This window comes from Malurus melanocephalus, unplaced genomic scaffold (genome assembly GCF_030028575.1).
Source record: "Malurus melanocephalus ecotype Western Australia unplaced genomic scaffold, MMel_1.1 scaffold_1, whole genome shotgun sequence".
Lineage (NCBI taxonomy): Eukaryota > Metazoa > Chordata > Aves > Passeriformes > Maluridae > Malurus > Malurus melanocephalus.
In genome coordinates this window covers 611837-637882 of record NW_026623233.1, presented here as the reverse complement: position 1 = coordinate 637882, position 26046 = coordinate 611837, and the positions used below count along the sequence as shown (strand labels likewise).

Sequence of the window (26046 nt, the reverse complement as noted above, 5' to 3'; positions counted from 1 at the left end):
CACGGGGAAAACACCATCACCAGACTGGAAACACTCCAAATAGGAACAGAGAGATTTATGCATGTTGATGTGTGACAGGGTTTTCTCCCAGTGGAGACAGCAACCCTCCCATTCATTTTGCACCACWCCATACACGTGTGGTATTGACTGGCATTCCTGTGAAAGTCCTGTCAACACTCCTCGTGCTTCTCCATATGTTAAAACTGCTCTTGCTCTAASTTCAATCTTCCCTAACAATACAGCAGCTAAAAGAAAGGTTTAGCATCTAAGAACTGAACCRTTCTAGTGTGGAAGTTTGCTTATATAAAAAACATGAAAGTAAATTACAAGGTGTTAAGAAGAAAATTTATTTGGTCAGTGAAAGGAAACCTAAATAAAACAGTGAATTTTTGAGAAAACCCGCCAAAAACTAGAGTGAAGACAAATGCAGGACTGTAATTATCCTTTTCACTCTCCTGTCTCACTGAAGCTTTTCAGATTAACCACACCAGAAATAAGTCTTGGAAACTGGATGCTTTTTAATTTCAGTGTTCAATTTAACTTCATCTCATCACATCTAAAGTGCAAGAGGTGGAACTGACATGGAAATGTTGCTTTGAAAACACAGTAACTACTACTGAAAGCAAAGCTATTCCATACTGCACTGCAGACTTRCTTTGTTGCAGCTGGCTGCTGCAGAGGGCACAGCAACTCCTGGTATGTACTGCAAACTACACATTACAAAGAAACCGTGGACACTCAGTCTGCATGAACTGAAGTGAAAATTTTACTTGTGACCTTCCTCCATTGCCAGGAAGGTGGATGAATATGTCACTATTAAAGCAGCAGAAGGTTCCTTTGCCATGGCATGGAAATGCTGCAACACGAAGTACAGCCCTTCAGCACACAGTGGTATTTATCAGCAGAGCTTCACACAGAATCCTTTCATGTGTTCAGGGCACCATTTTCTAAGGAGCCACTGGTTTTGAGGGGCCAGTTTGGCCTCTCTTACACAAACCACCAGTATGGCTCACTCCACATGGAGAGCTATTGGTGGGGCAAACACAACTGGCCAAAAATAGAGACAGAAGCAGAACCAAACAGCCAGTGCAGATGGATGAGCCCACACAGATGCACATCTCTTTACAGACAGATGAGTACACATCTATTTACTTGTGTTTAAATTTTGTGCATGTCTTATGAACTTGGGCATTGGAAAGCTGCACCTAAAACAGACATAGCCCACAGGGCTACCTGGCTTCCACAGCTCCCCATACACTGTTCAGACAGTCTATCAAACTAGCAAGTCTTTAAAGCTTCAAGCCTTCAAGCCCATTGATGCTTTTTATTAGAATGGCAAAAATCACCACAGGCACTGGCCCTAGTAGTGCTGTGTCCYCTTAAGTTTCTCTTCTGCTAAACAGATTTCTAACAGGCAGGACCACATCAGGCTTCTACCCAACCCTTCCACCCCCTTCATTAAAACATTTTTCTATATAATGTTGCTTTAAACTCCCACCAGACAAGTAACAGTCTGGAAGAAAAACTTCCTGCATTATTATGAACCTTTGAAAAAGAATTCAAATGTCTGGGCTATGGTAATTTGATAAGTTGTATCTTGGCCAGTGGGCTGCTGGTTCTCAAAAAAATCCAGCATTAGCAGACATAACACTTCAAGCTATGCTGTGTGAAACAGGATCCTAATACTACTACATTAAATAAGACTAAAAAATGGGATCACTCAAATTCCTAAACGGGAAGAGGAGACCATACCTAAAGTCTTTTACTTTTCTGCATCGCTTTAAGTTTTCCCAGTTCATTGGGTATGGACATTGTTATGTTTCTTGCAAGCACAGTCAAGGCAAGTGGGTATCAAAATGAGTGAACTTTAGACAGGTTAGATATTCCTGTCGCGTCTATTACTACTTGACAACTGTATGTGGGTTGACTGTGAGCATTGACTGTGAGCATTGCAGGCAGATACTGTAAAAAAAAAAAAAAAGCCAAAGAAATAAATGCTGTCCTTGCAAGACTCTCCCCCAAAGTCCAAACCCAAAATTTGCAATTTGCTCTTTCAGCAGCCCAGCCTGAGGCACCTGACCCTGTAGTTCTGTGCCAGGCCAGAGCACAGTCCAGGTACTCAGAGYTTAAGGGGTATAATGGGCCAGTATTTGGGCTGCTTTTTGTCACAGTTCCTATCGAAGATAAGTTGCATGGCAGCCTCCATTGCCTGGATTTTGGCAGCTTCAGCACCATASAGCTTTTTCATTTCTGCCATGCGCCTCTCTCCAGGTCTTTCTGTAGGCGGCTCCACAGAACGCTCCACCCTCCTGTGCAGGTCTTGATCAGCCTCCACGTATGGGTCCTCAGCTTCCAGCTGCTGCTGCCTCCCTAGACAAATAAAACATAGGAGATCTAAATTACTGGGCGATCAACCAATCACATTTTATTTTAACTTTAAAAAATATTACATATTCGTATTTTTGCCAGGTCTAGAAGGCCAAAATCCACACATTCTAGGGTACAGCTGCACTCACTTTGCATAAAGACAAATTCCTACTAAACATCATGATAAAGTCASGATGGAAGAAATGAGGAGAAATGAAAAAGATCCTGAAATCCTAAAACTGTAAGAAACCTCTGTATTAGTACTAGTAACCAAAACACAACATTGCTCCATTTCTTCCCAACATACATATGCCCTGAAAAAACTCAAACAACAAAAATGCAAAACACACTCCCCCTCCCAAGAAAACAGAAACAGCCCAACCAAAAAAATCACAACCTACTCCCCATACTAAAAAATCCAAACAAACAGGAATTATTTCCAAAWTAATGACTTAGCAGATGAGAAAGGAAACAATGCACAGGACAATGCAACTTYAGCTGAACAATAGCCAAGAGAAAATGTAATCAGTTACTACTCTGTGAAAATGAACAAATSGGTCTGTCATGTCTGCCATTAAGAGCATTCAATGAAACACAGCTGTAAGCATCGTGTTTAGATAAACTGTCCAAACTCAACCATTTCTCAAGACTTGCCAAGTTCAAAGCTGGCAGCCTTACTCTATTGCTTTGAAGACAAACAAAACAGCACCAACATAAATGCATGCATCAGGTCTTTTTAAAAGAGGATTTAAAATAATTCAAGAGCTGAAACATTTGGATCAATCTCTCAATAAAAATTCTCTGTGATAACCCTGGGCCCATGGAGAAAACTAGAATTGCTCTGAAGCGAGCAACACATACTCATCCATTAAGCAGACAGCATGGTTTATCAAAACACTGATTCTCAGCCTGCAGCAATGAAGACCCCAGCTCCCTCTCAGATCAGTTTCACATTCCAGATTCACAAGTCACTGGGCTGCCAAGTTATAAATGTAAAACAAGTAATTTTTACACAATTCTAAGTAGTTCCTCCTTCCACTTCACACAGACTAAAATAAACATGTTTTCTTTTACAGCATTCAGCTTCAACTACTGGCAAGCTTCCCCCAATCAAAGAACAGTATTTTGCAAACGTTCATAAGGCACGCAGGCAGCTGCAGTGGTGGTTGGTTCCTGCACAGARGAAAAAGCATTGCTGACATTTACTCAGTTATCCAGTTCAATTTCTTTTCAAAGATGTTCTTTCTCTCTCTTGTAGCTCTTTTCAAAAGTAACTTATTCCTACCAAATCCAGCTCTGCTGGAAAGTCATCATTACCTGGCCAAAACCATTGAGACATCTTTTTCCAAACACAGTAAACAGAATTCTTTAACCATGAAGGAAAAKAGTCCAGATCTATCATCTGTAACCCAAAATGTTATTGTGTTTCGTATCTATCTGTGGCCAAAACAGTTAGTGTATCTCTATGAATCTGGATCTAGAAATGGAACAGTAGGTGCCCCCCTCTAGAAAGGGGCCAGCAGGTGCCAGTCTTTTTAAAGTTTGTGCTGCGCAGGCAGAGCTGTTTGTTAACTCGTGGCTCTTGCTCTTGCAGGGAAAGAGCTGAGGTAGCACTGGTAGAGGCTCCCCTCTTGTTTCCTTTAGGTTTTTTTTTTTTTTTTTTTTTTTTTTGTTAACGAGGCAGGCAGGTGTTCAGCCCTCTTCCCAGTCTTCCAGGAACTCCCAACTTCCTCTCCAGTGTGGCACTAGGAAAGGCAGAAAAGGCCTTGGCTCTGCGTAAGCCCTGCTCAGCAATAACGAAAATATTTCTATATTATCAACCCTGTGTTGAGTGCAGATTTGAAACTGTCCCATGCCAGCAACTGTGAAGGAAATAAAACGCTACCCCAGTCAAAAGCAGAACATCTACCTACTCATACTACATCCTGGGCCATCATCAGTGATTCTSGGCCTTACAAAAGAAAGTTTTGGATTACTGTTTCTCCCTTCACCACTTTTCATGGATGACTTTTAATCTGGCATGTACCAGCTGAAAAGTGAGCAAATACAGACAACTACCGCCATCCTCAGAAACTGCCAAAAGCAGGAGAAACAGAAACTAGTGTATTAGCTATTCACCGCATTTGGGCCTTCATATAGACACAAACGACCTCCTACATACTTCAACAAGACTATGACCTAAGCCCTTCAAAACATAAGCTATTTTCCCTACAGGCCCTTAGAAACTCAGATGCTTTGTTTCTCTTATTTTATAAAAAGGAAAATTTCACACACTTTTTGTAAGTTTGATCCACTTTACATTTCTTTCTTTGTAATATCCTTTGAGAAGCTTACGTAGTTATTAAAAAAAAAAATCTGTCCGGAAATTTATCCTTTTCTTATTAAAAGAAAAAAAACCCAACAAAGCAAACCAAGGACAAAACCAACTTCAAAACCAAAACCCAAATAAATTCCCTTATTTAGAAAGAAATCTCCATGGAGAGACTTCGCAACATTAAAAGGAGATATAAAAGTAGGGAGGGTAATTATCTATGTCGGATTTTTAATGAAAGGTTCATACCCAGCATTGTGTGGTTTCTTGKACCATTTTTAGCTCTGGGTATTTATACACCCAACCCTCAGCTCACTGGAGCCAGTGATCATATGCCATCTGACAAGGCTTCTTACATAGACTCTTCCCCACAGGTCTGTAGGTGCCCACACTCAGCAGGCTGCCATGTGCTGCTCTACACAATGGTAGTTATGGTAAGAGACCACGGGCTTGCTCCTCACAAGTGTTAAATGCCATTAACAGATTTTCAGTTGCTTGCTTAGTTAGCACATTAACTTTTAAGGAAATATTGCACCTTCTCCAGTCTTGATGTGTTTTTGATTTTCCATAATTTCAGACTGACCTATACCCTGTTCACATATTTGTCTGCTTATTTCAAATGACGAATTATTTTCTGTTACTGCTGTGTGTGCGCTTTGTGAGCTTTTTAATTTAAATGCTACCTGAGCTGATCTTGAGCAGCCCACACTAACAGTCAAAACCACTACCMATTTCTACTGATTAAAAACTCCTAGTTCTCTCTTTGAATGCCACTTCCCACGAGCCTATCTGCTGTGTTAAGTGTTCTGCCCACACAGGCTTCTCCATGCAAAATGCCAGCTTCATCTTCCTAGGAAAGCTAAATATCTTTACCATAAACCTACATAAGAGTTTTTTTTCTGAGGTGATAGAATCAGACTTTATTGTGCCCCTACTTGCATGAACTGGGCAYACCACGGTGAAAATAAAAATCTTTGCCTCAAGGAATTCCACCAAAACAGGGATTTAAATCAGGATTTGTAAACAGGATATTCAAGGAGTTTAATTTCTGCAGAGCTCTGAAGAACTCTGGATTTMCAGAGGGCTGGAACTTCAAGTACTACTCTTTATCAAGTGCAAAGCTTTGCAGAACAAGAGTTTCCATCAGTGGGAGTCTATAAGATACAAACAATTCTGACTTACCCCCACATCTGTAAAGATGAAATATTCTTGGTTGCTAAAAACAGCATGGTGTTGCTTGCTGGAGGGTTACTATGGAACACTAAGAAACTTACAGAATTTGTGAAAACATACTGAAAGAAGAGAATGATGATTTTACGGCAGAATGAACCTAGCTGGAAGCTGCTTGGGGAAAATAAGTCTTTTGTTTAAATTTAATCTTAAATTTAAAATTTTGTACTTGCAAAAGATGTGACAAAATGATTCCCCATGACACCATGTAACTTTCCCCTACCCACTTTTAACAGAAGTCTGCTCTCCAAAGACAGCTAGGCCCCATGTTACTATGCCAGCAGTCTCATCTATGCAGAAAAATCAAATGCTGCAGCTGACCGGAAAACATTAATTTGGAATAAAAATTACTTTTGGCGGGAGTAATTGCCTTCAATGTAAAGCTTTCAATCACCAGTCATGACGACCATGAAAGAGAACTACCAAAAATGCAGAGAATATTAAAGCCCCAAGTATCTACAGTGACAAAGTTTCCATGTGCTAGTTGAGGACGGAATGAGTTAAAAGAAATAGACAATTTCACCACATATATCTACAAGCAATGCAATATTCTCAAGAAAAAAGAAAATGTTCTCTTACATGCTTTGAAGTAAGAGCAGATGTGATTCCTTGGCAAGCCTGTGGCAGTCTAAAACCATGGTTCCATGGACATTTTTCTTTCCTCAGCGACAAAACTAGCTTATGCAATTTCTGCTCTCCTCCTTCTCCCTTAGCTGAGTGCTCCAGCTCCCAGGCCCCTCATGGATGATGCTACAATTGTCTAAGGAGCAACACAAAAAATCCTACAAAAAACGAACCAGCCCCCCAAACACACAAACAACTCCCCAACACATTGTATTTATTTCTAGTACAGTTCAGTGCCCTGGAAGCACCAGAGCAGAAGCAAATTATTAGGAAGAATTCCTTAGCCTGGCTTTGGCCCCAAGATGTGTTCACTGAAGCACAGCCCAACTGAAATGTATCAGTAAGAGCAGGAAATCTCAGGGAAGAGAGTGCACTCCCTCAGACGAGACTCAGTTGCAACAGGCTGTCTAAATAGACAGCAAACAGATTTTGCAAATCTGAAGTACTCCAATACCTTCTCTTTCACTGTAATCCAATTTTTCTACACATTTTGAAGAGGACAGCTCTGCTGAAACAGGGYAAAATCACTCACCAAGGCAGCAAGTGGGGAAAAACCACCTTTGAAATAAAAATTCATAGAAAGCAAGGAGGCACGATTAGAACCAAGGTGTTCCTCTTTCAGGTTTGCTACTTAAGTGGTATGTGTCACTCTCAAATTAATTAAACACATGCTTCACTGTAATTAACCTGTAAAATGAATCTAATAATTAAAAAAAATTACCTATCTCATATTATTTTGTTATTTGGGTTAAGTAACTGGCCGAAAGTTATACAGCTAACTGGAGAATACAGAAGCCGATTTCTGTATTAGAAACAGGATTAAAAACCAAGAAGGATTGTTGTGTGGTCTCCAAAACAAACTGCCAAGGATCCTACAGAGAAACAATATAAGCCTTCATGTTCATGTTGACATTAGCACTAGGCTACATGGGGTACTGCCCAGCTAAACACCAAATCACCTTTCTTTTATTTTCTCCTATTACCTTCCACAATGAAACTCTTAAAAAGGAGTATATTTTAGCGCAACCAGAAAATCACTGAAACAATTAAACCCCATGAACATGAAACAATCAGCTAGCCAGTGGAACTTCAARTGAAAGCCTGCTCTAGAAATTTGATTGCTCTAAATGTAATTCATAATCAGGGATTTGTTGATGAAGGACAGAAAACAGAGATAAGCCCAGCGCAATCAGGGGTGTGCATCACACCAGAGGCACCAAGGTGTCTGTATGATTGGTGCCATCTGAYAGAATTAAACTGATAGGAAGTTGCTGACCGACCACTGCTGAAAAATTAGTACAGGATCAGGCACTGGCAGCTGCCTCTAGTAAGGATCAAGTCTACTTCAATAAGATTAAATACAGACCAGCTGACTCTGCACTCCCATCCCCCAAAACAACTCCAATCTGTCACTGATGGCAACAATGCTGACACCAGACAAAGACAACACTGCTCGAGTAAACAGAAGGATTACTTAAATCTATATATAACTATGTCTTCACATACATTTATGGCACAGTCTGAGAAGACTGAACAAGGAAATGTTAAAATTTAAAAGCGCTACTTTAAAAGCAAACCAGAACACTGAAGAAACATGAGTTTCACAATAATTTTTTATGTGTGCTCTGAATAGAAATTAAACACATGCACTTGGAAGAACGTGTTTCACGATGCACTGAGCTGCTAGACAGCTAAATAATACCGAGTTTGGTGCTCTCAGGAAAAAAGAAAGGAAGTAGCCTGTKTCAGTGTTCTAGATCAAACTCACACATCTGAACTTCACACTGAATTTCTTTCTTGTCTCGAGACACACTACAGTGCTGAATGCAAGTTTGGTTTACTGACTGACATGAGAAAGCTATTTTATCAAATACACACACATTTGAAAAACATCTTTTTGGAGAGCAACCAGCAGCTGTGTTGATTTTCTGGAAGGAAGTATACTCAAGCTATGAACTGGCCCCTTTCAATTAACTGGCAGGTCCAAAATTCAGTATTACCASAGACATGTAGAATGAAATAAGGTCCAATCCAGAGAAAATTAATTTCAGCAAGTAAATATGCATTTTCTGCATGCTGCTAGTAAGATATGTGTGATTTTAGAAAGAACATCTGGAAAAAGGGTCAAACTAAAGGAATCAGTGAAACATACTTTAATTTGTGTGAGGAAGGGCTGAGGGGTAGCTTTGAAAACACAAGTTTACCTCTGATCTTCTGAATTTCTCATTGTTCACTTCAGCACTCTAGTACATTAAATGAAATCAGCTCATGAGGGTAATTGCTATGCCCAGTATTAGAAACACAACAAAAAACACTGGGAAAATATGCTAGAAGAAACCTGCAGATGTGCATCTATTGTACCTTCCACAAAATGGGAATGTTTGACTTCAGAAGAAGTTCCAGGGTTTAGTGCTGGAGCACAAGTCTGAGCACTGTCTCCTTTAAAAGAGACAGCTGGCATCCCACCATCAGAAAGTTAAGTTGTACTTAGCATTTTGGAGCTCCCTGTCTCCTCTCTGTCACTTCTACGGGATAATTCACACTTCAATGAAGTATTTCAGTGACTTGATGAAAAGACTGTATACAAGGAGAGCCACCAGATTAAAAGCCCATCCAGTCTGACAGCCTGCTCATGACAGAGGTCAATACCTAATGACAAGGGAAGGATGCAAAAGCAGGGAATACAAATACCTACATGTCACCAGCATCACCTACTGAAAAATGGAGAGATGAGAAAAATGTAGGTGCTTCTTCCTGCACTCCTCCAAAGCCAGCCAGCTGCTCTGTGATCTACCACCGCAACACCTCCTCCATCARCATGCTGCACATGATGCAATCTTCAGAGTCTGGACTCTTCGACATTTACTGGTGGCCAAAAATCCCAAGGCAATGACAATTGATGAATTTTAAAGTGAGTCTTACTACACTCTGTTCAGAAACTGCAGACCTTCTAGAATTCAAGGTATTCTGCACAGTTTCTGCAAAGTGGGAACACTCGCACTGGTTTTAGCATATGAACAATYGTAGCAAAGTTGAGGCCCACCATGCTCTTTGGAGACTTACATTCTTTGGCAAAGTTTCTACACATTCTGTGAACACAGAGCTGACTTTTAGAGCAACAATCAATTCAGCAACTACAAAACGATCTCCTAAACCCAGGAGATTTTTATTCAGCTAAATGTGAACAATAACACTTAATAGTGTAACACCCATGTTATYTATTTCTAAAAATATCCACTTAAGATTTAACCTTCATTTTTTTTTACATTACCTCCATGATTTCAGTGTACCAGAGCAGTGTTCTGACAACTTCAGACATGTCCTTGAAAATACTGGGGGAAATTCTGATAGCCACGTAAACAGCTTTGTGTACTTTGGAGACCAGCAACAACTGTAACAATTGTAACACTGATGAACAGCTGGATTGATCTGTATGGGGTATTTCTTAGGGTTGCAGCACCAGTATTTCTCAGTATGTTGCCATATCAACCTTCTCTATTTTTCTGAGAAACAGGGAAGTGCTATCACCCAGGTATTAAAGKTCTAAATAAAAAAAAATTGACATAAATTCCTCGAGCAGGAGGTGTTCTAGATTCCTTGGAATGAGCTTCACAGCAGATGACATCACAAGGTAGCACAGGTGCTCAATCCAGTCACTGGAAAAGACAAGAAGGACAACACTCCCTTGTACCTTAGGGTTTAAGATGTCTCATCCTTTGGGTATAAATGACTTGCTTTTTCCTTCCTGGAAGGCGTATGTGGAAGACAAAGACTATTATTTGGGATATTTATTTCTGAATTCCACCTACACTGAAAGCTTTTGCGGCAAGTGGCACACCCAAGGCTGTGGCAGAAGTCTGTACAGGCCACCCAAGCCTGAGATGGGTGGCCTAAACCTCTGCCTGTCTCTCTCATTTAATTTTTAGCATCCAAGGAAATGAGTTTTGAAAGGACCTAGGCAGATGGAAGTCTCTGAACTGTCAGTTTCTACCACGCTAGCACCCACATTTCCCTAATGACAAAGGATGTGAATTCCATCTGGATGCTTCTGAAAAAACTGAGGCACAGTGAGAGATGTAGAAAAGCAAATGGTTCCTCTGAAATCTTGGCATTAACAACACCCCATGAAAATCAGCAGTCTTAAATCGTGTGTCTCCAAGCAAATCTGTCTGTACAAGGGATTTGCTCTGTAACAGAGAGACCTAAAATGTCTAACACTCGGAGTATTTTGCTGTCATGCTCTGTTGCAACTTCTGAACAGATTCTGTAGAACATGAGTGTAGAAAGCAGACATCACCATTACATCAGTCTCTACCTTGGTCTCTGGCATTTGCTTTTCACTATTACTCCAGCGCTGAACACTCTGAAGCTTTCCAGACATTCCAGTTTTCCGCAAAAGTTCCCCCAGTAGATACAAGAAGAGGTTGTGTTAGAAAAAACTTATTTCATAGCTCACAATGTCACTGTCCACTTAAAAGGCTGAAAGTATCACGGAGATGAATTCAGATTTATCAGCAGAGAACTAAGACACTGCCCTCTCTCCGAAGATCATTTCGAGATCCAGAATTGCTGCATGTGGCACCCACATGCAACCAGTAATTGAGGAATTTTAGGGAAAAGGGAAAAGTGCATAAACTGTGAAGAAAGACTGCCCAAGCTGAATGATTAGCACAGAGATGCTTTTATGCCACTTTTCCCTAGAGCTGTGTCTGTCAACACGGTCTCACCTGCTCTTTTCCACAGCAGCTGCAGCTGCTTTCACAGGCTTCCCCTGCAGGGCCAAAGAATGAAGAGACTAGAGGAGCCACTCAGAGCAGCTGCACATGCTAATGGAATAACCAAGCAGGCAAACCTGCSTTCAAAAAATTACCAGCGCCAGTTGTGAGTAGTGTCTGCATCTTCCCACACCAAASTGTTCCCATATGATGCAATCTTCCATAACAGCACTCTGAAAGCAATTTTTGCTCTTACAATAAGACTGGGGAAGAATTCCTTCTTCCACATGTGGCCTCAGCCCTGGGGCCCACCTGTTGGTTCTTTGCCAAACTTTGCAGAGCCCAGGTATGTCACAGCAATACCTTCAATCCTTGGAAACCTCACAGACACAGGCACTGACACTCTGCTTGGGTGATCTAAAATTAAATTACCACATGTATTTTCTTTGCAAAGAGAAAGTTTCAGTAGCTGAACAATCAGGGCAAGTTACTGACCTGTTTCCATTGGATCCTTCTGCAGCCAGCAACTACCATGAAACAGTTATCAAATGCATCTCAGACTGTGAGAGACAAGGCAGCTGAGAGGAGCAATGACCTGTCTCTCCTATTTTTATTCCCATATCCTCAAGATTCCTTCAGTCAGAAGGAATTTTACAGCAGCATTGATCTATGAGGGCAACAACAATGCAAGATTACCAGACTTCTCTTACCAACTCATGAATAACTTAGGGATAAATAGCTTTTTGGGAGAAAAAGTAGCTGCAGCAAGGATGTTGTCAACAAGATACATTCTGGTCACAGGGATGACATCTAAGTTAACTGTTCAGCAAAAGGTCTGTGAAGAACAGTCATCTCAGATCCTATTGTTCTTTATTCTGCGACTTGAGGCTTTTGCTTACTTGCTACTGAGTTAYTCAAAATCCCTTACAAAGATGAATAAACTGAATCTCTCAACAAGCCCCCTAGTGTACGTACTAGCTCACTACAATAACAGGAATACATCAGGCATACAAATAAAGGCTGACAACTTCAAACACAGGTTTCTGAAGTTCAACACGTATTTTCATATTAAGAGAGCCTTCTTTGTTTCCATCAAATGTAAGAGGRAGTAGAGGTGTTCAACTTCTTGGCATTCCTCTTAAAGCAACATCTACACTATGGTCGCACTGAACCACATGAGCTTCTCTTCCCACACTCCCAGTTATAAACCTGCTGTAACTCACATACCAGTACTCCACAGCATGCTTAGGAAGAACCGAGACCAGTACAGCCACTGGCAGATAGGGAACTGGCATTCCAGATCCTACCTCCACCCAGCTGCCCAGGCTGCACGCATGGGAGCCCAGTCACAGAATCTCCCAAAACCACCAAGAAGCTGAAACCTGTGGCATCCCTTAGCAGCAAAACAAGAARCCTGATCTTGCTCTTGGGTACTTTCAGGGGTTGCAAGCACTGTCAAACAGGCTCAGCCTGAGGCATGTACAAATAAGAAGGACTTTACATATAATTGCCAGGTGTATGTATTAACTCCCACACAACTCTCCGGAGCACACAGTGGAGGATATCCATTTCTGACTGAATTGGTACAGAGACACCAAAAGCAGTCTCCTTGGCAGCACCTGGAGCTTTCTAATGTCTCCCTGCAGCAGCAAGATAGAAAAGGAAAGCTATATATTCTCCTAAGCTCAAATCCTGTCTCTAGCATAGGATCCAAGGACATTTTCTTGACTACCACCTATTTTACAAATGGCTGTGTTTCCAAATTGATACTTTTGTATAAAGATAACCTTGCCTGTCATGAAACATGAAACTGTGCCCAACAGTTGCTCTCCAGACTCTAATTTTGCAAGTACAGATCACTTTTCAATATTAAAGCACTGAAAATTGTGGCATTTTTCCTTGCTTCCATAGTAAGGAAGCATTTTCTCAGCTGTTGGCTTCCAGTACTGAATAACATGGCTTCTATACTGGACACAGTGTGTGCACTTGAGAAGATTCTGCTGCTACACAACAAAAGATTCAATCATCAGGATCAGAGATGTGGTACAAAACGAGTGACTTTCACATTTCTTCTTCAGTTCACAAAAGAACATATTTCAAAAGCTTCTCTCAAGCACCACACATATTGCAGATTCTTTCACAGCTTCAGCAACTCAGCTTCTAAAGACTTTTCRTGCTAAAGTTCATGCCAAACAAGGCTTTTGGTTTGTCAAAAACTTCATCAACTAAAGCTGTTAATGCCAGGGAAGTTGAGCAGGTTTTCTAAGCTCACCATTCACACTGCTTGGACAGTTTAGGGCAGGGAGGAAGAAACAAAAAGAAACAGTGAGGACCAGGAGTCAACAGTTCAAGAATTTGAACTACAGTCTTATGAAGAAAAAGGCAGATAAAAAATAGGAAAAGGCATTTAGCAAAACTGAAGAAAAGAAGAAAAACATGGTGGTGAAAACCCCGAATCAAAGCCCATTTTCCAGGAGCATGCAAGCCTTAAACAAAACCATGGATTTGGTACGATTCAAACAAGTTACAAAACATGGAAAATTCCATTACTTTCTCTTCACAGAAGACACAGCAGCAGCTATCGTCTTTCAGAGAAAAAGAAACCTGAGGGAAAACGCCTATAGATTGCAGTTTTGAAACAATAATTTTCATTCACMATTTCCTTTCATTTCTACAAAAATATTTTCCATCTAGCATGAAGATTTTGAGACATTATTTTTGGGAAAAGCTGGAGGGTATGTGTGGGCAATACAAACAGAGGCTTTAATGGAAAAAACTAGTCAGAGCATTAACAAATGACAGACTATTATCCTTTGGTAATTAACTGACATGATGGTACTTTCCCTTGCTTTTCTTTATTTTTAAATAAAGGATACTGTCTCATGTCCTGTTAACTACTACAGAATGGTTCTCAATGTACTTGCAAATGCTGTATTCACTCAGTTACAGCAGTGATTTTCTTTGAAACAAAGAATAAAGAAAAACCATGCAAGGACAAACTACATGTTTCAAAGACTAAATTAAGAAGTGTAATAAAGATGTGCAATTAAACAATTTACAGAACTGTTAGGCTTGTGAATCTTCCTTTTTTGGTTTTTGCCCTTTTAATTCTTGCAAATGCATAATGGCAACTTACTGCATTCTGTCCCTTACATCTAGGATGCCTAGAGAATTTGCAACCATACCAAGGCCTCACAGGTATGGTAACCCAGGAAAACAACTTCATGCTTTTCAACAGCCAGAGGGAAGACTTAAAAGCAACCATAAATATTCCCAAGATGCAAAGAATATTTGGATCAACAGCTATACAAAGATGCAGAATGACAAGCTAGCCTGACAAGAAAACCCTCTAAAAAAGATAATCACTACATAATTATGATTTCATATGAAGAAACATTTGAAGGGTAATTAAAACTGTCTGTAAGGGATTTTAACCAAATGCACCATCTATCTAAARCATGAGATAAGTTTGTAGTGCACTAGTATGTCTCAGTTCATACAGCCTCAGCAAAACTTTGCTCATAATTACTTCTGGGCATTCCAGGAACAAGAAATAGACTGCAACACATGATATGAATATAAAAACTAGTAAGAAACTGATGTGACTTCAAAAACAAACAAAAAAAAATTTATAAGAGGTTGCTTGYGAACTGAATCACTGCAGAAGTGTTAAATCATGCAGCAAGTTTGCCAGTTTCAAAGCCCTTACTGTGCAAGTCGGCCAATCACYGCTCACTGTAAAAACAAAACAAAAGAAAACAAAAAATCCCACAGAAATTAGGAATCTGCTTGTTCTTCAAGTTTGTGGCAGTTACAAAAAAATGAAATCAATCTTGTTTTCTTCTTTGGCTAGTCTGATACAATGTCTTTCTTATCTCCGAAGCTTCCCTCTTTGCAATCAGCATTAAGGCCAGTATGTGACTCTCTAGGCTCAAATGCCTTTCATGGAACCACAGAATCATAGAATCATTAAGGTTCCATCTCCAAGATTGAGTCATCTCATTCCCAGCTACATCTCAGGTCTAGTTAAGTCTTTCACGGTTAAAGTTTGCAAGATCTTATCCTCTGATGTCTGTGACAATTTACCTCCAGCAAGCTCTAGATAAGGCATTAATAAGTGAAGAGTCTGACATCAGCTAGAATTCCTTCTAATACATTTGATTATCCCTTTACATGCTGATGAGATGTTTGTATATAATGCGTGGGAACCAGCCATATCTCACTTGAAAAATCAAGACTCACTACATGTGTCCAAAATAGCTGCATTAATGCTGTGTAGTACTTCCTAATTTTGGACAGCTAGAAAAACACGAAACTAATGAAGTCCTACTTCACAAAGATTAGTATCCCCTTCCTTATGTGCCAAATACCCCCTCCTATCTGCCCCTTTGCTGCTCTGTTCCTCTGAGACTCACACKTCATTAAGTTGCCCATAAACGTGTACCAAACTCTTGCAAACTCTGCTYCTAAAAGAAGAGCAAGCTGTGTGTCTTCTCCCAAGTGAATATCAAGGCGCAGGGGTCAGAGGCTGTGAATTCCATCTGGAGCCCCTTACTGACACCAGAGGAAGAAAACATGAGACAGTGTTCCCCTTAATGCTCCCTAACAACTGACTTTAACWGATCATCAAGGTCTCTATTGGTATTTCCCTCTGGCACGCTCAATCAATCTCATTCTCTTTAAGGGCTATSTAAAACTTTTGCCTCACCCTTTGAAATGGACAGATATGGAGGCCTAAATTTCAGGCATTACTGAGGTTTATGCTACCCAATTTCTCTATAAATCTGCTTCTAAGTAAGGCATGCTCAGGACGTGAATTTTGGGATTAAAAGGAAAAGGCATTGAAGAGAAAATACTTAAGCAACTGTGGGTTTCTTCTGGGGATGCATTATCTCAATCTTCTCAAGCATCAATACAGAATGATAACTGTTCTTAAACACAGCATGAAATATATGACATGATATAGCATCATTATGGATCACAGCTTAATGAACCTCTAAATTTAATTTTGTTCATAAACAGCAATCAGGAAAATTAATAAAACTACCTCTTAGAGTAGCATTGCCTTCAACGCAGTCTCCATACCAGCTCATTTCCACATCATCAGGAAAACAATGGTTTTCCCCTCCTCCTGCTGCTTATGTTCCTTCTTTTAAGAAAATTCAAAAGAATAAAAAATTTATTCTATTTTCCTCTTCCCTCACCATGCAAGAAAAAAATTATTTCCCTACAAGATCATACTGTATTTTTAATGACTCACAAAATTGTGAGTATTTAGAAAGCACCATTCACCCGATTTCTGTATCACTTTTAAATTTCATTTAACTCTAGCACTTTCTTACTTTTTCATGTTTTGAGGAATTACTTAGTACTATCCTCACTTTATCAGGGAAGCTACTAAAGAAACTGAGGCTTGAAGTAGTGAAAGACCAGAGGCTGCCTGAACTTGGATGAAGATCTGCAAGAGKGCCACCAAAGTGCGTGGTGTTACACTTATCCAGAACTAGGTTACTACACAGCACACAGGAGAGCTCTGTAATCACTCCAAAAGCCTCCAAGTACTGCTGTGGTGGAAGGAATAGAAGTAAAATCTGTATTCTGACTCACAAACCTCTTCCCAATTCACCTGCTCATCAGAAAGAATCAAATCATAYTTTTAGCAAGACAGCCAGTGAGGGGTCAGGAAGAGACTAAATAGCTACASCAAGGTCATAGAGGATTTTTGCAACAGAGAACATCTCTAAGCCCTGATTTCTCAATTTCCAGGATACCACCTTTAATCCTCACATACCTTTAAACAGTACTGATCATAATAGTCAAAATGAATCCAAAGAAAATGTTCTGCATTCCCAGAAGTAGTCCAGTGTCTTAAAGCATCATGTACCTTATCAAAAGAACATTTCAACAGAGAACACCAAGATGACTCTGCAAAAGCATGAGACAGGGTTTGATGCCAGGCACTACCACAGAGCTCCTTAACTCACTTTCTTTTGCTAACTAGATCAACTGTGCATCACACTGATGAGAAGTGTGGAAGTTAAGCCATTTCAGTTCACCCTCTGATACCTGCTGATTGAAGAGGTTAAAACATTTCTTCTCTCCCTCTCAATCACTGCCTTTGTTATATGTTTTTAGAACATTTTCTCTTTCAGAGAAGCAAAGAAAGCTCTGATGAACTTTCTTTCTGGGTATTTCCTACTGGACTTACATGAGGAAAGTTATTTTTATCATGCTGCTTTCTTAAAACAGATAAATTTATCTGCCAGTTTTTGTATGCGAGTAAAATATCAATAAAGTACAGAATAATCCTTTACTTCTTTTAAGAATTTCACAGAAACAAAGATGACCAGTATTTTTGAGGATCAAGACCTGAGAAAAATCTTAAGACTTTGGCTTACACTCCCTACCATAGGACTTGGGTCCAGATCAAGATGCAAAACAAAGAGAAACTTGTGGTATAGTACAGAATGAAGATGATGCAGGGGGAGAAGAAAAGGGTTATGAAATTTTACTGTCATGTTAGCCAAAGAATAACAAACAAAATGGCTGCTCCACATTATAAAATACATTGAAGCYCACTCTATGGCTCAGTGATGTAGTAATGCATTTCCTGTGGGTCTCTCCCCAGCCATATAGCACATTTACTAGATTTAAAACTTCAGGAGTTTTTTGCCTCAGCACTGAAGACTGTCTTCTGGACAAAAAGCTCCTATTTGCAGTCATAATTTTCTCCCTCTCACCAAAACCTTTCAAACATTTTCAGAAATTTTTTTATGAATGGTACTTAAGTGCACCCATCAGTCCTGCCTATTTAATTCTGCTGGGCKTGCTCACCTGTAGTGCCTATTTCTGTGAATTCTTATAAAACCTGTAAATGTTGAATCAATCCAGCATTCAATGTTATAGCCAGCAGACACCACAAAACACAGAAGAAACATGGACTTACGCAGTTCCTCTCGGTGCCTCTCTGTCTCTRCAAAAAACTGGCGAAGCTCCTCTGTGATTTCCATGTTACTCAAGTCATATTCTATCTCCCCTTCAGACTCCGAGTCTTCCTCCATTTCAGAGTCCCTTTCAGCATCCTCTTCCATTTCAGAGTTCTCGTCAGCATCCTTCCTCTCTTGGTAGGCACCTGTGTACTGCTGAGCTCCCCCATGACATGAAACTCTGACATCTGGTCTACAGGTGGAAGAATAGTTTGGGGTATATGGGTGATCATTCCTATCCCAGTCTGAGTAGTGGCTGCTTGGAGAAGTTGCAGCAGGATGCCAASGATGCCAAGGCAGGCGATAAAAGGACTCCATGGCTTTCCTGTAGGCCCTCTGGTGCCTCCGCATCCAGCGCATGGCTAAGTCATAGTGCCTCCAGTACCTTGTGTACACTTTGTGGGAGTACCACGGCTCCGTGTCTTCCTGTGGTCAAAACACATGGGGAGAGGGAAAGAACACAAGAAGATCAACCATGCACCACAGCACCAATGCTCCCCCCCAAAAAAGGAGGTACAAAGAGTCATTGAGGGGACCAACACTGTCAACGCAAGCACAACTCTGCCTTTTAATCCTTAGCCATCCTTTACCTATGATAGAACAAGGAGATTTGGAGAACAACATGTATGAGCACAGAATATGYGCACCATACCTCATTATTCCTACAAGAGACTGTTTTGGCATCAACACAACTACCAGTGAAGAACTGGAAATAGAGAAGTTGTAGTGGTTAGAAGGCTAGTACAGTGGGAATCACTTTGTATTAAGAAATATGCTGTGTGGATGTATTCCACAATTCCTTAGACACTCGCATGAGTTGTATGAACTGAATCACTCCAAGGTGATACAACCTATATCTGATTTCCAAATCCACAGACAGAAAACACAAGAGATTAAAATTCCTTCATTAAACAAATGCATTCATTTCATCCAGTAACATATTTCCCCCATCTGCCTGCCAAAGTTTCTCAGAAAAGGTCAAACAGCAATTCAGACAAGTTCATATATTGACCATGGCCTCAATTAAAAACAAGACTGTATTTAGCCAAATGTAAGCTGCCAGCAAATCTCCCCTTTGTATCTAACACCAACCAAAACATKAAAAGAGGCAACAAAGTGCCACTGATAAAGTACGGAGAAAAACAGTTCTATAAAAGGAAACACACTGCAACACACCTTCTTCTGTCTTCCAGCTAATCTTAGTTTTTCTGAAGAAAGTTTCATGCTGTTCAGATTTCACTGGCAACTACAAAGCCCCACAGTCCCTCCAGCCTTACGCTCCCTWCATACAAAACATTTCTTTTCCCCTCTCATCCTACTCTCAAAAAGCAGGATAACTGAGTATCTTAAAAGAATGCCATAAAGTAGACTAGAGCAAGTTAACTAAATAGCAACTATTTTCTCCATTTCCTTCATGTCTTGATTTCCAATAAATCTTTTATCTGAATTAAAATGGAAGGCTGGTACTTTAAATTGGAAAATTTTAATTCAGCCATATTTTGGCAAATACTCAAAACTAAGGCAAAACTGAGATTTTCAAAGATGAAGATGACATTTACAGTCCTTTATTAAAGTTTTCTGKTTTTTGTGGTTTCTTTTGCTTTTTTGAAGGGCATAAAGGACAAAAATCTTTAAGTCTGTTTTCTAGATCTGCACTGACACCATTTCATAACCTTAAAAAGTATGATTGTCTGGGGAAATAAATCCCAAAGCAAAACAGAAAAATCAAACCTAAAAAATACTTTCCACTTGCCACTATCCAGAGAGATTAATTCAGTTTACTTACATTTGTTTTCACTTTCTCATTCTTGGACAATAATGCACATGCTAGTGAGTTTGGAATAGTAATTGCAACTCTCATGCACCAATTCTTTCTGGAAAATGGAGTCCATTATTCCATAAAAGATCAAAGGTATATCTTTTTAAGGTCATTACTGAATGCTCTCAGAAACAAAATACCTTCAGCTAATAGAGTACATAAAGAAAAACCACCACAACAAACTTACATTCTTTAAGGTATTCCTGACAAAAATAGCAACCTATTTGTGAAGGGCTGTGTAGCTCAGCTATGTGATTTAAAAGTGCAGACAACTTGCCTTTCCTGAAAGGAAAGAATTCATGGAGATGAAAAAAAAGTTACTCTCTTCTTGGTCCAACACTGCACTGCTACAAGACCATGCATTTTGGAGTATTTGTTCCCAAAATGAGTGGGCAGAAGGAAAGCATCTGCCTTCCATATGGAATTTCTTCATCCTTAATCATCCAACTACCTAACAGCTAGGATGAACAATGTTTTATTTACTGCTTCCCTTTGCTTAAGAATGTCACACTGACTCCTCATCCTTCAGCAGACAGATAAGAATATCCTGTTATCAAATCTGATACATTAACAAGTTATTTTTTAAACTTTTTGCCTATTTCTTTTCCTTAAATATTAAAATACTTTAAAATCCAGTTTTGAAGGACCATGAAACTTGACAAAACCAGGTATCTCCCACATTCTATGTATCTGCAAAGAAAACAATATATTCTTTCAAAGCTCAAAAATTATCTCCAGTTCTTCTAAAATGTTTCTAAAAAGGAACTTGATGACTTTTACTGAAAGCTCTGGAATTGAGTTGGCTGATTTGTCTGGCTGACTAGCTCCAGTTGTTAATTTAGGGAAAAGGAAGACAAAAAACCAGTTCATGCAGACAGAATTGTGATGCTGGTGCTCGTCCAACTACTTTTTGTGAGGTTTTTCTTGTTGAAAGCGACCCTTGAAAACCACTCTTACATTTGAATTTTAAAAATACATCTGTTAAAAAAGAAATTACAGAAATGTTTTACATCAGGGTGGAAAAGGGAAAGGAACACTTTTAGTCTCACTTAATTCTGTGTCTGTGCTTTTTCAGCTGTGGAATAAATGGAAATAAGAGATTTCCTCAAGGAAACAAAAGCTATAAATCTAAGGCAAATGATCAGAGTCCTCTGTTATTCTCCTGTTATTTCTCTGGAGTCTTCCCAGGAGTAGACAAATCACTCATTGTTGTAATCTGAATCTGGTCAATTCTATTTCCAAAGCAATTTAGCTACTTTTACATCTAATTTTTACGTGTCTGCACTCACACTTCAATAAAAGTGTTTATATTCATTTTATACATAAAATGTGACTAAGTTATCACAGAGAAACTTGTAAAGACCTCTTACCATCTTTTCTGGAGTTTGTTCTGGTGATGATCAAGGTGAACTAGAAAAGAAAAGAGTAGCCTTTTAATTCTTAAAAATATATGTATTAAGGTGGTCACAGGCACTGAATATATTTTTTGTTATATTTAAGTACGACATACAGCTTTTAAAGGTCTGACAGAGAGACCTTCTCTGTTGTGGTGAGTTGAGGTCTCTTATTTATAAATTTTAATTAGCAGCAGTAAAAATCCCATTCCTTAAAATTCTCCAGTACAGTAAGAAAGTTAAAAGGGAGCCTTCTACAAACTGAGGCCTAAAATGCTGGAACTGAACACTTCTCCCATTGCTCTTCTCTTTCCTTATGTTTCCACAACCTTTATTTTCCAAATTAATGCCAAACAAAAATCATAAACTTAAAGGAAACAATTTGTTCTCACTTTTTAGCTGTGTCTGCACAGTGACTTGTATTAAAAAAAAGCAATTTCCATAAAATGATTAAACCCATCCTGATTCCAATCATGCAGTATGGCTTCTGTTTAACCTGTGGCGCACTTTTGATCACATACAGTCCCTTCTTTCTCTCTACTTTCTTTTTTTTTTCCCTTCAGTATCTGATCCTGCCTCCCATGAAGAAAACACAGGTCAATTCAAGTATGTGAGGAAAAGGCTTAAGGAAGAGGGGCAACTGGATGGGAAAAAAAGAAAAAAGGAAAAAAAATGGTTGTGGGGGTAGAAAGGGAGAACAGCTCTAAAATGCACCACGAAGGATTTGTAATTACCAGCATTTTCAGTCTGGTTTACCAATATGTATCACTGAGAAATATTCCTAATCTCCTCTTATCTGACAATTATTTTATGACATTAATAGGTTAGTGGCTTCATTCACAGATTTCTCCTGACATATGCACCCTCAACCTGAACTTTATTTCAGGTGARTGCCAGTGAAAGATAACAGAAATAAGAGTACATTAAACTACYTATTGCTACTCTTGAGATATGGTCAAATGCTATTCCCAGAAATACTGGAAYACAGCCAAGACAGCAATTAAAATTGTTGTAGATTTATAACAGGATAAAAACAGGGTTTTTCCAAATGCATATGAACATAGTACATAGACCCGTTGTGCTCTGCCTCATATTTAACAATACTGATTCAGAGCAACTTTTTACCTCTAAAGTCAAGRCTTACTGTATAAAAGGAGAATTGAATGGTCAAATAAAATGCAAATCATGCAGAATCCACAAAAACAAATAATTCCTTTCCAAAGCCCACACTAAGATCAAATCTATAAACCCCTGGTAACACCAATCTGTCTACAAGAAGCACTACATACAGGAGCAGTCCCACTGCAAGTGATGGGACAACTCTTGCCAGCAAAGGCTACAGATTCAGGCATTAGGCAACCAAAGCATGTGAGTCACTGGATTCTCTCCTGCCTGCTTGGAGGAAGAAGGAAACCTAGCACTTAGATCACTGCAAAACACTGCAGTGACTTGTAGCATCTGAAACCCCCACATACATAAAAGATTGCTGTGCCATCCCTCTTGGWGCATTTCAAACATTTCCAACCATAGCCTTCTTCAAAACTTTTCTCTCTTCTCTCATGATGTATGCATATACTTTTTGTCTCTTTCCCACGTACATCTGGATACTGTCAAGGCTGCCATAATGTCTTTTGCTCTTACTTCAAAACCTAAGCCCATGGTAGCTGATTCTTTCATTTTCCACTTCAGAAAAGTAGGTGTGTTTAATTCTCATRTTCACTCTAATTTCTACATGACGAAAAATTCTTTGAAATAGCTTCAGCATAAACAGAAATCAGGATCGAGCTTAATGTAAATAATTTTTAAAGCAGTAATTGGTAACATTTGATACTTTATTAACACACAACATGTACATACATATGCTTTCTGAAAGGCAAGGAGGGGAAAAGCCCTGGCAAACCCATCTGACTATATTAGTTTACCAAATATGAAAAACCTGTTTTGCCAAACACGGAAACTTTAATTATTTTCATAAATTATTTATGAAACATTAGACTAGATATAAAACAGAGCATAAAAATGCTGCAAGCGAGGACACTAAATTAAAAAATGAGTTTGTTTTATTTTGAATTAAATTACTCTTCCAAAACAAACTACATGAAATATGAAACATGACAAACAGCAGAAAATAAATGTAATGGTTCTACTTTCATAAATTATACTTTTAAAAACAAAATATGAAACCAACTGATCATAGGAATCTCACCAGCAACTGTACAACTTAAAACAGCCAAGAGATTTGTTTGCTTATACTGATCATTAAAGACGGAATTTTTTTCTACTTTCTTTTCCCAGTTTTAAAATATTTCTCCACTGACAATGAACCAGGGATGTACTTACTCTCTTTCATCCAAACATGTCTGTCCCCTTACTAACTTAAGATAGATGAGCATTAAGATAGGTGAAAATAAACCAATCTGATCAAAGCAGCGACAGCATTTAATTCCCTTGGAGTCAACAGAAACTGAGACAATGTCTGTCACACTRTGAGACATAACCACAACAACCTGGGGTTTATAGCTAAGTAAGTAAGTCCCACTCTGGGACTAGTGGTGTGTTGGGTACAGCTTGGCCACGTGGACGTAACAGCGACAGTCCCAAGCCCAGTGTGGGACCAGCGAGTGTTCCAACACCCATCAACCATTCACAACATCCATCAACACAAGATTAACTAATCTGTTGCATGATATTATGGTAAAAWCATTGTATGTTATTAAAAGATGGTGGAATTTCAAAAAAATTTAGCAGGTTTTAACAAAACATATATATGCAAAGCTTTCTTGTAAAAGCCAACTTCGTTTGAATTAGAAATGTCCCTAAAAACAGACAGCTGACCAGCCCCTCTGCTCACTACTTCTTTTGTCCCTGCTGTGAGAAGTATCTTCCCTCAGGCCAGAGCTGTCCCAGCTCAGTTTCTGGCAATGGTTAGTAAGAGMTACTCAGTAAAATGTGACACTAACATATTCATACAAGAATTACTTTTTCAGGTACATTTCTCCTGACTTCAGCAAGTGGTAGTTTAGACACTTTTTTTCATCTCCACACTGGCTGGAGTAAAAGGTGTTACCAATAAACCTCCTAGAAGTAAATTTCACAGTTTAAGGGATTAAAATTGACTTTGTGCTGTATATTTTAACTCACCCTACATCATACTAGCTAAAAAAATCAGAAGAATTCAGCAAGAAAAGCATGTCACGTAACAATTTCAATAGCGCACATCTTCCCATAAACATTATTTAATTTTATACTTCTGATGCTTAACTCTTGGTGCAGAATTACCGCCAGAAGTGGGAAATGCCTGAAAAGCAGTCTGACATTCTGTGCTTCAGATTAACACTGCACACCGCTATGACGTTAACTTTAATACCGAAGTGCCCCAGTTACAGTCACGCAGAAACACAAGCCTATGAGTGCTGGGACAGTTGGMAGCAAAAGTTATTTTTCTTCAAAAGAAGGGGTAAAAATTCCCAACATGACATACTGCATTCTATTTTGCGAATGGCTGTAAATACACGATTTGTTCAGCACACAGGACACAGTTACAGCTGCTTTTCATCTCAACAGGAGTGTTATAACCCACCTATCACTATGATGTTCACATCAACGTGTGTACAACAGAAGCAGTTCCTGTGAACACAAGGGAAACAAATGTAAGGCAAAAGAATGTTCTCAAACTTCAGCGTATGTATTACAGCTCCTTTGGCCTGAGCAGAAGCCGAGGCAGTGTAATCCCCTGTGGGCCCCCAAAAGAGGGTCTTTATTCCCTGAGCTCCAGGCCATAAACTCAAAAGCTATTTCAGCGAAAACTCAAAGGGAAAAAAWGAAGTGCTAAAAGCTGTACAATTACCAGCAGGCCCAGTTATGTTTAGCTGGTCAGTTTAGAGATAAACAAGGAAAAGGATGAAACTTCTCCAGTACAGCTTTTGAAAGCATAACTAATTTCCTGCTCGCACGGATATCGTGCTAAGACTCCGGCCAGTGACTTTAGGTCTCGCAGAAGGGATGAGTAGCTCTCGCCTCCGGAAAAAAGGCACATAATTACATCCAAGGGCTGGCAGGAGCACAGGCCTTGTGCCCCGGCTGCAGCGCACAGAGCGCCGCTCTCGCCCGAGCTCCCTCAGCGCCGCCTCAGGCCCGGGGCCGGCAAATTGTAGAGAAAAGGCAAAGCCCCGCGCCCGTACCGGTGCCACAACCACCGCCTGGTGCCACAACCACCGCCTGGTACCACAACCACCGCCTGGTGCCACAACCACCGCCCTCGGCCCCACCAGGCGCCCGGGCTTCCACGTGTCCCTCCCGATCCCTTCGCTTTCCCGCTGTCGCCGCCGTTCGCCCCGGCTAACACCGCCCTCAGCCCGGGCCGCAGCCTGAGCAGGGGTACCCGGTCCCCGCACCCACCCGGGCAGCCTGGGGCTCCGGCRGGCGAGGGGAACCGCACAGAGCCGYCTCCTGCGCTCCCTCGCTCCGTTCCGGCGGGCCGAGAGCTCCTTCCCCCGCCGCTTCCGCCCGGCGCTCCGCGGCCCCGCGGCGCCATCTCGTGGTGTTCTGAGGAGGCACCGCCCGGGCCCCGCTGCCCTCAGCCGCCCCATGGAGCCGCTCC

The 26046-nt window shown here is 40.1% G+C and overlaps 1 protein-coding gene across 2 annotated transcripts; it reads right to left on the bottom strand.

Moving 5' to 3' along the window:
- Positions 1 to 3: 3 nt before the first annotated feature.
- GEMIN8 (gem nuclear organelle associated protein 8) lies at positions 4 to 25949 on the bottom strand. 2 transcript variants are annotated; one of them, XM_057387867.1, is made up of 5 exons: positions 25845 to 25949; positions 25027 to 25073; positions 21423 to 21462; positions 18194 to 18659; positions 4 to 2370 (listed from the first exon to the last, which is right to left on the bottom strand). In XM_057387867.1, exons 3-5 carry the CDS (start codon positions 21423 to 21425, stop codon positions 2120 to 2122), a joined length of 720 nt encoding a protein of 239 aa, XP_057243850.1. In that variant the 5' UTR covers positions 21426 to 21462; positions 25027 to 25073; positions 25845 to 25949; the 3' UTR covers positions 4 to 2119. The 2 variants fall into 2 exon arrangements, with proteins under 2 accessions (XP_057243850.1, XP_057243925.1); XM_057387942.1 differs by lacking the exon at positions 25027 to 25073.
- Positions 25950 to 26046: the final 97 nt, after the last annotated feature.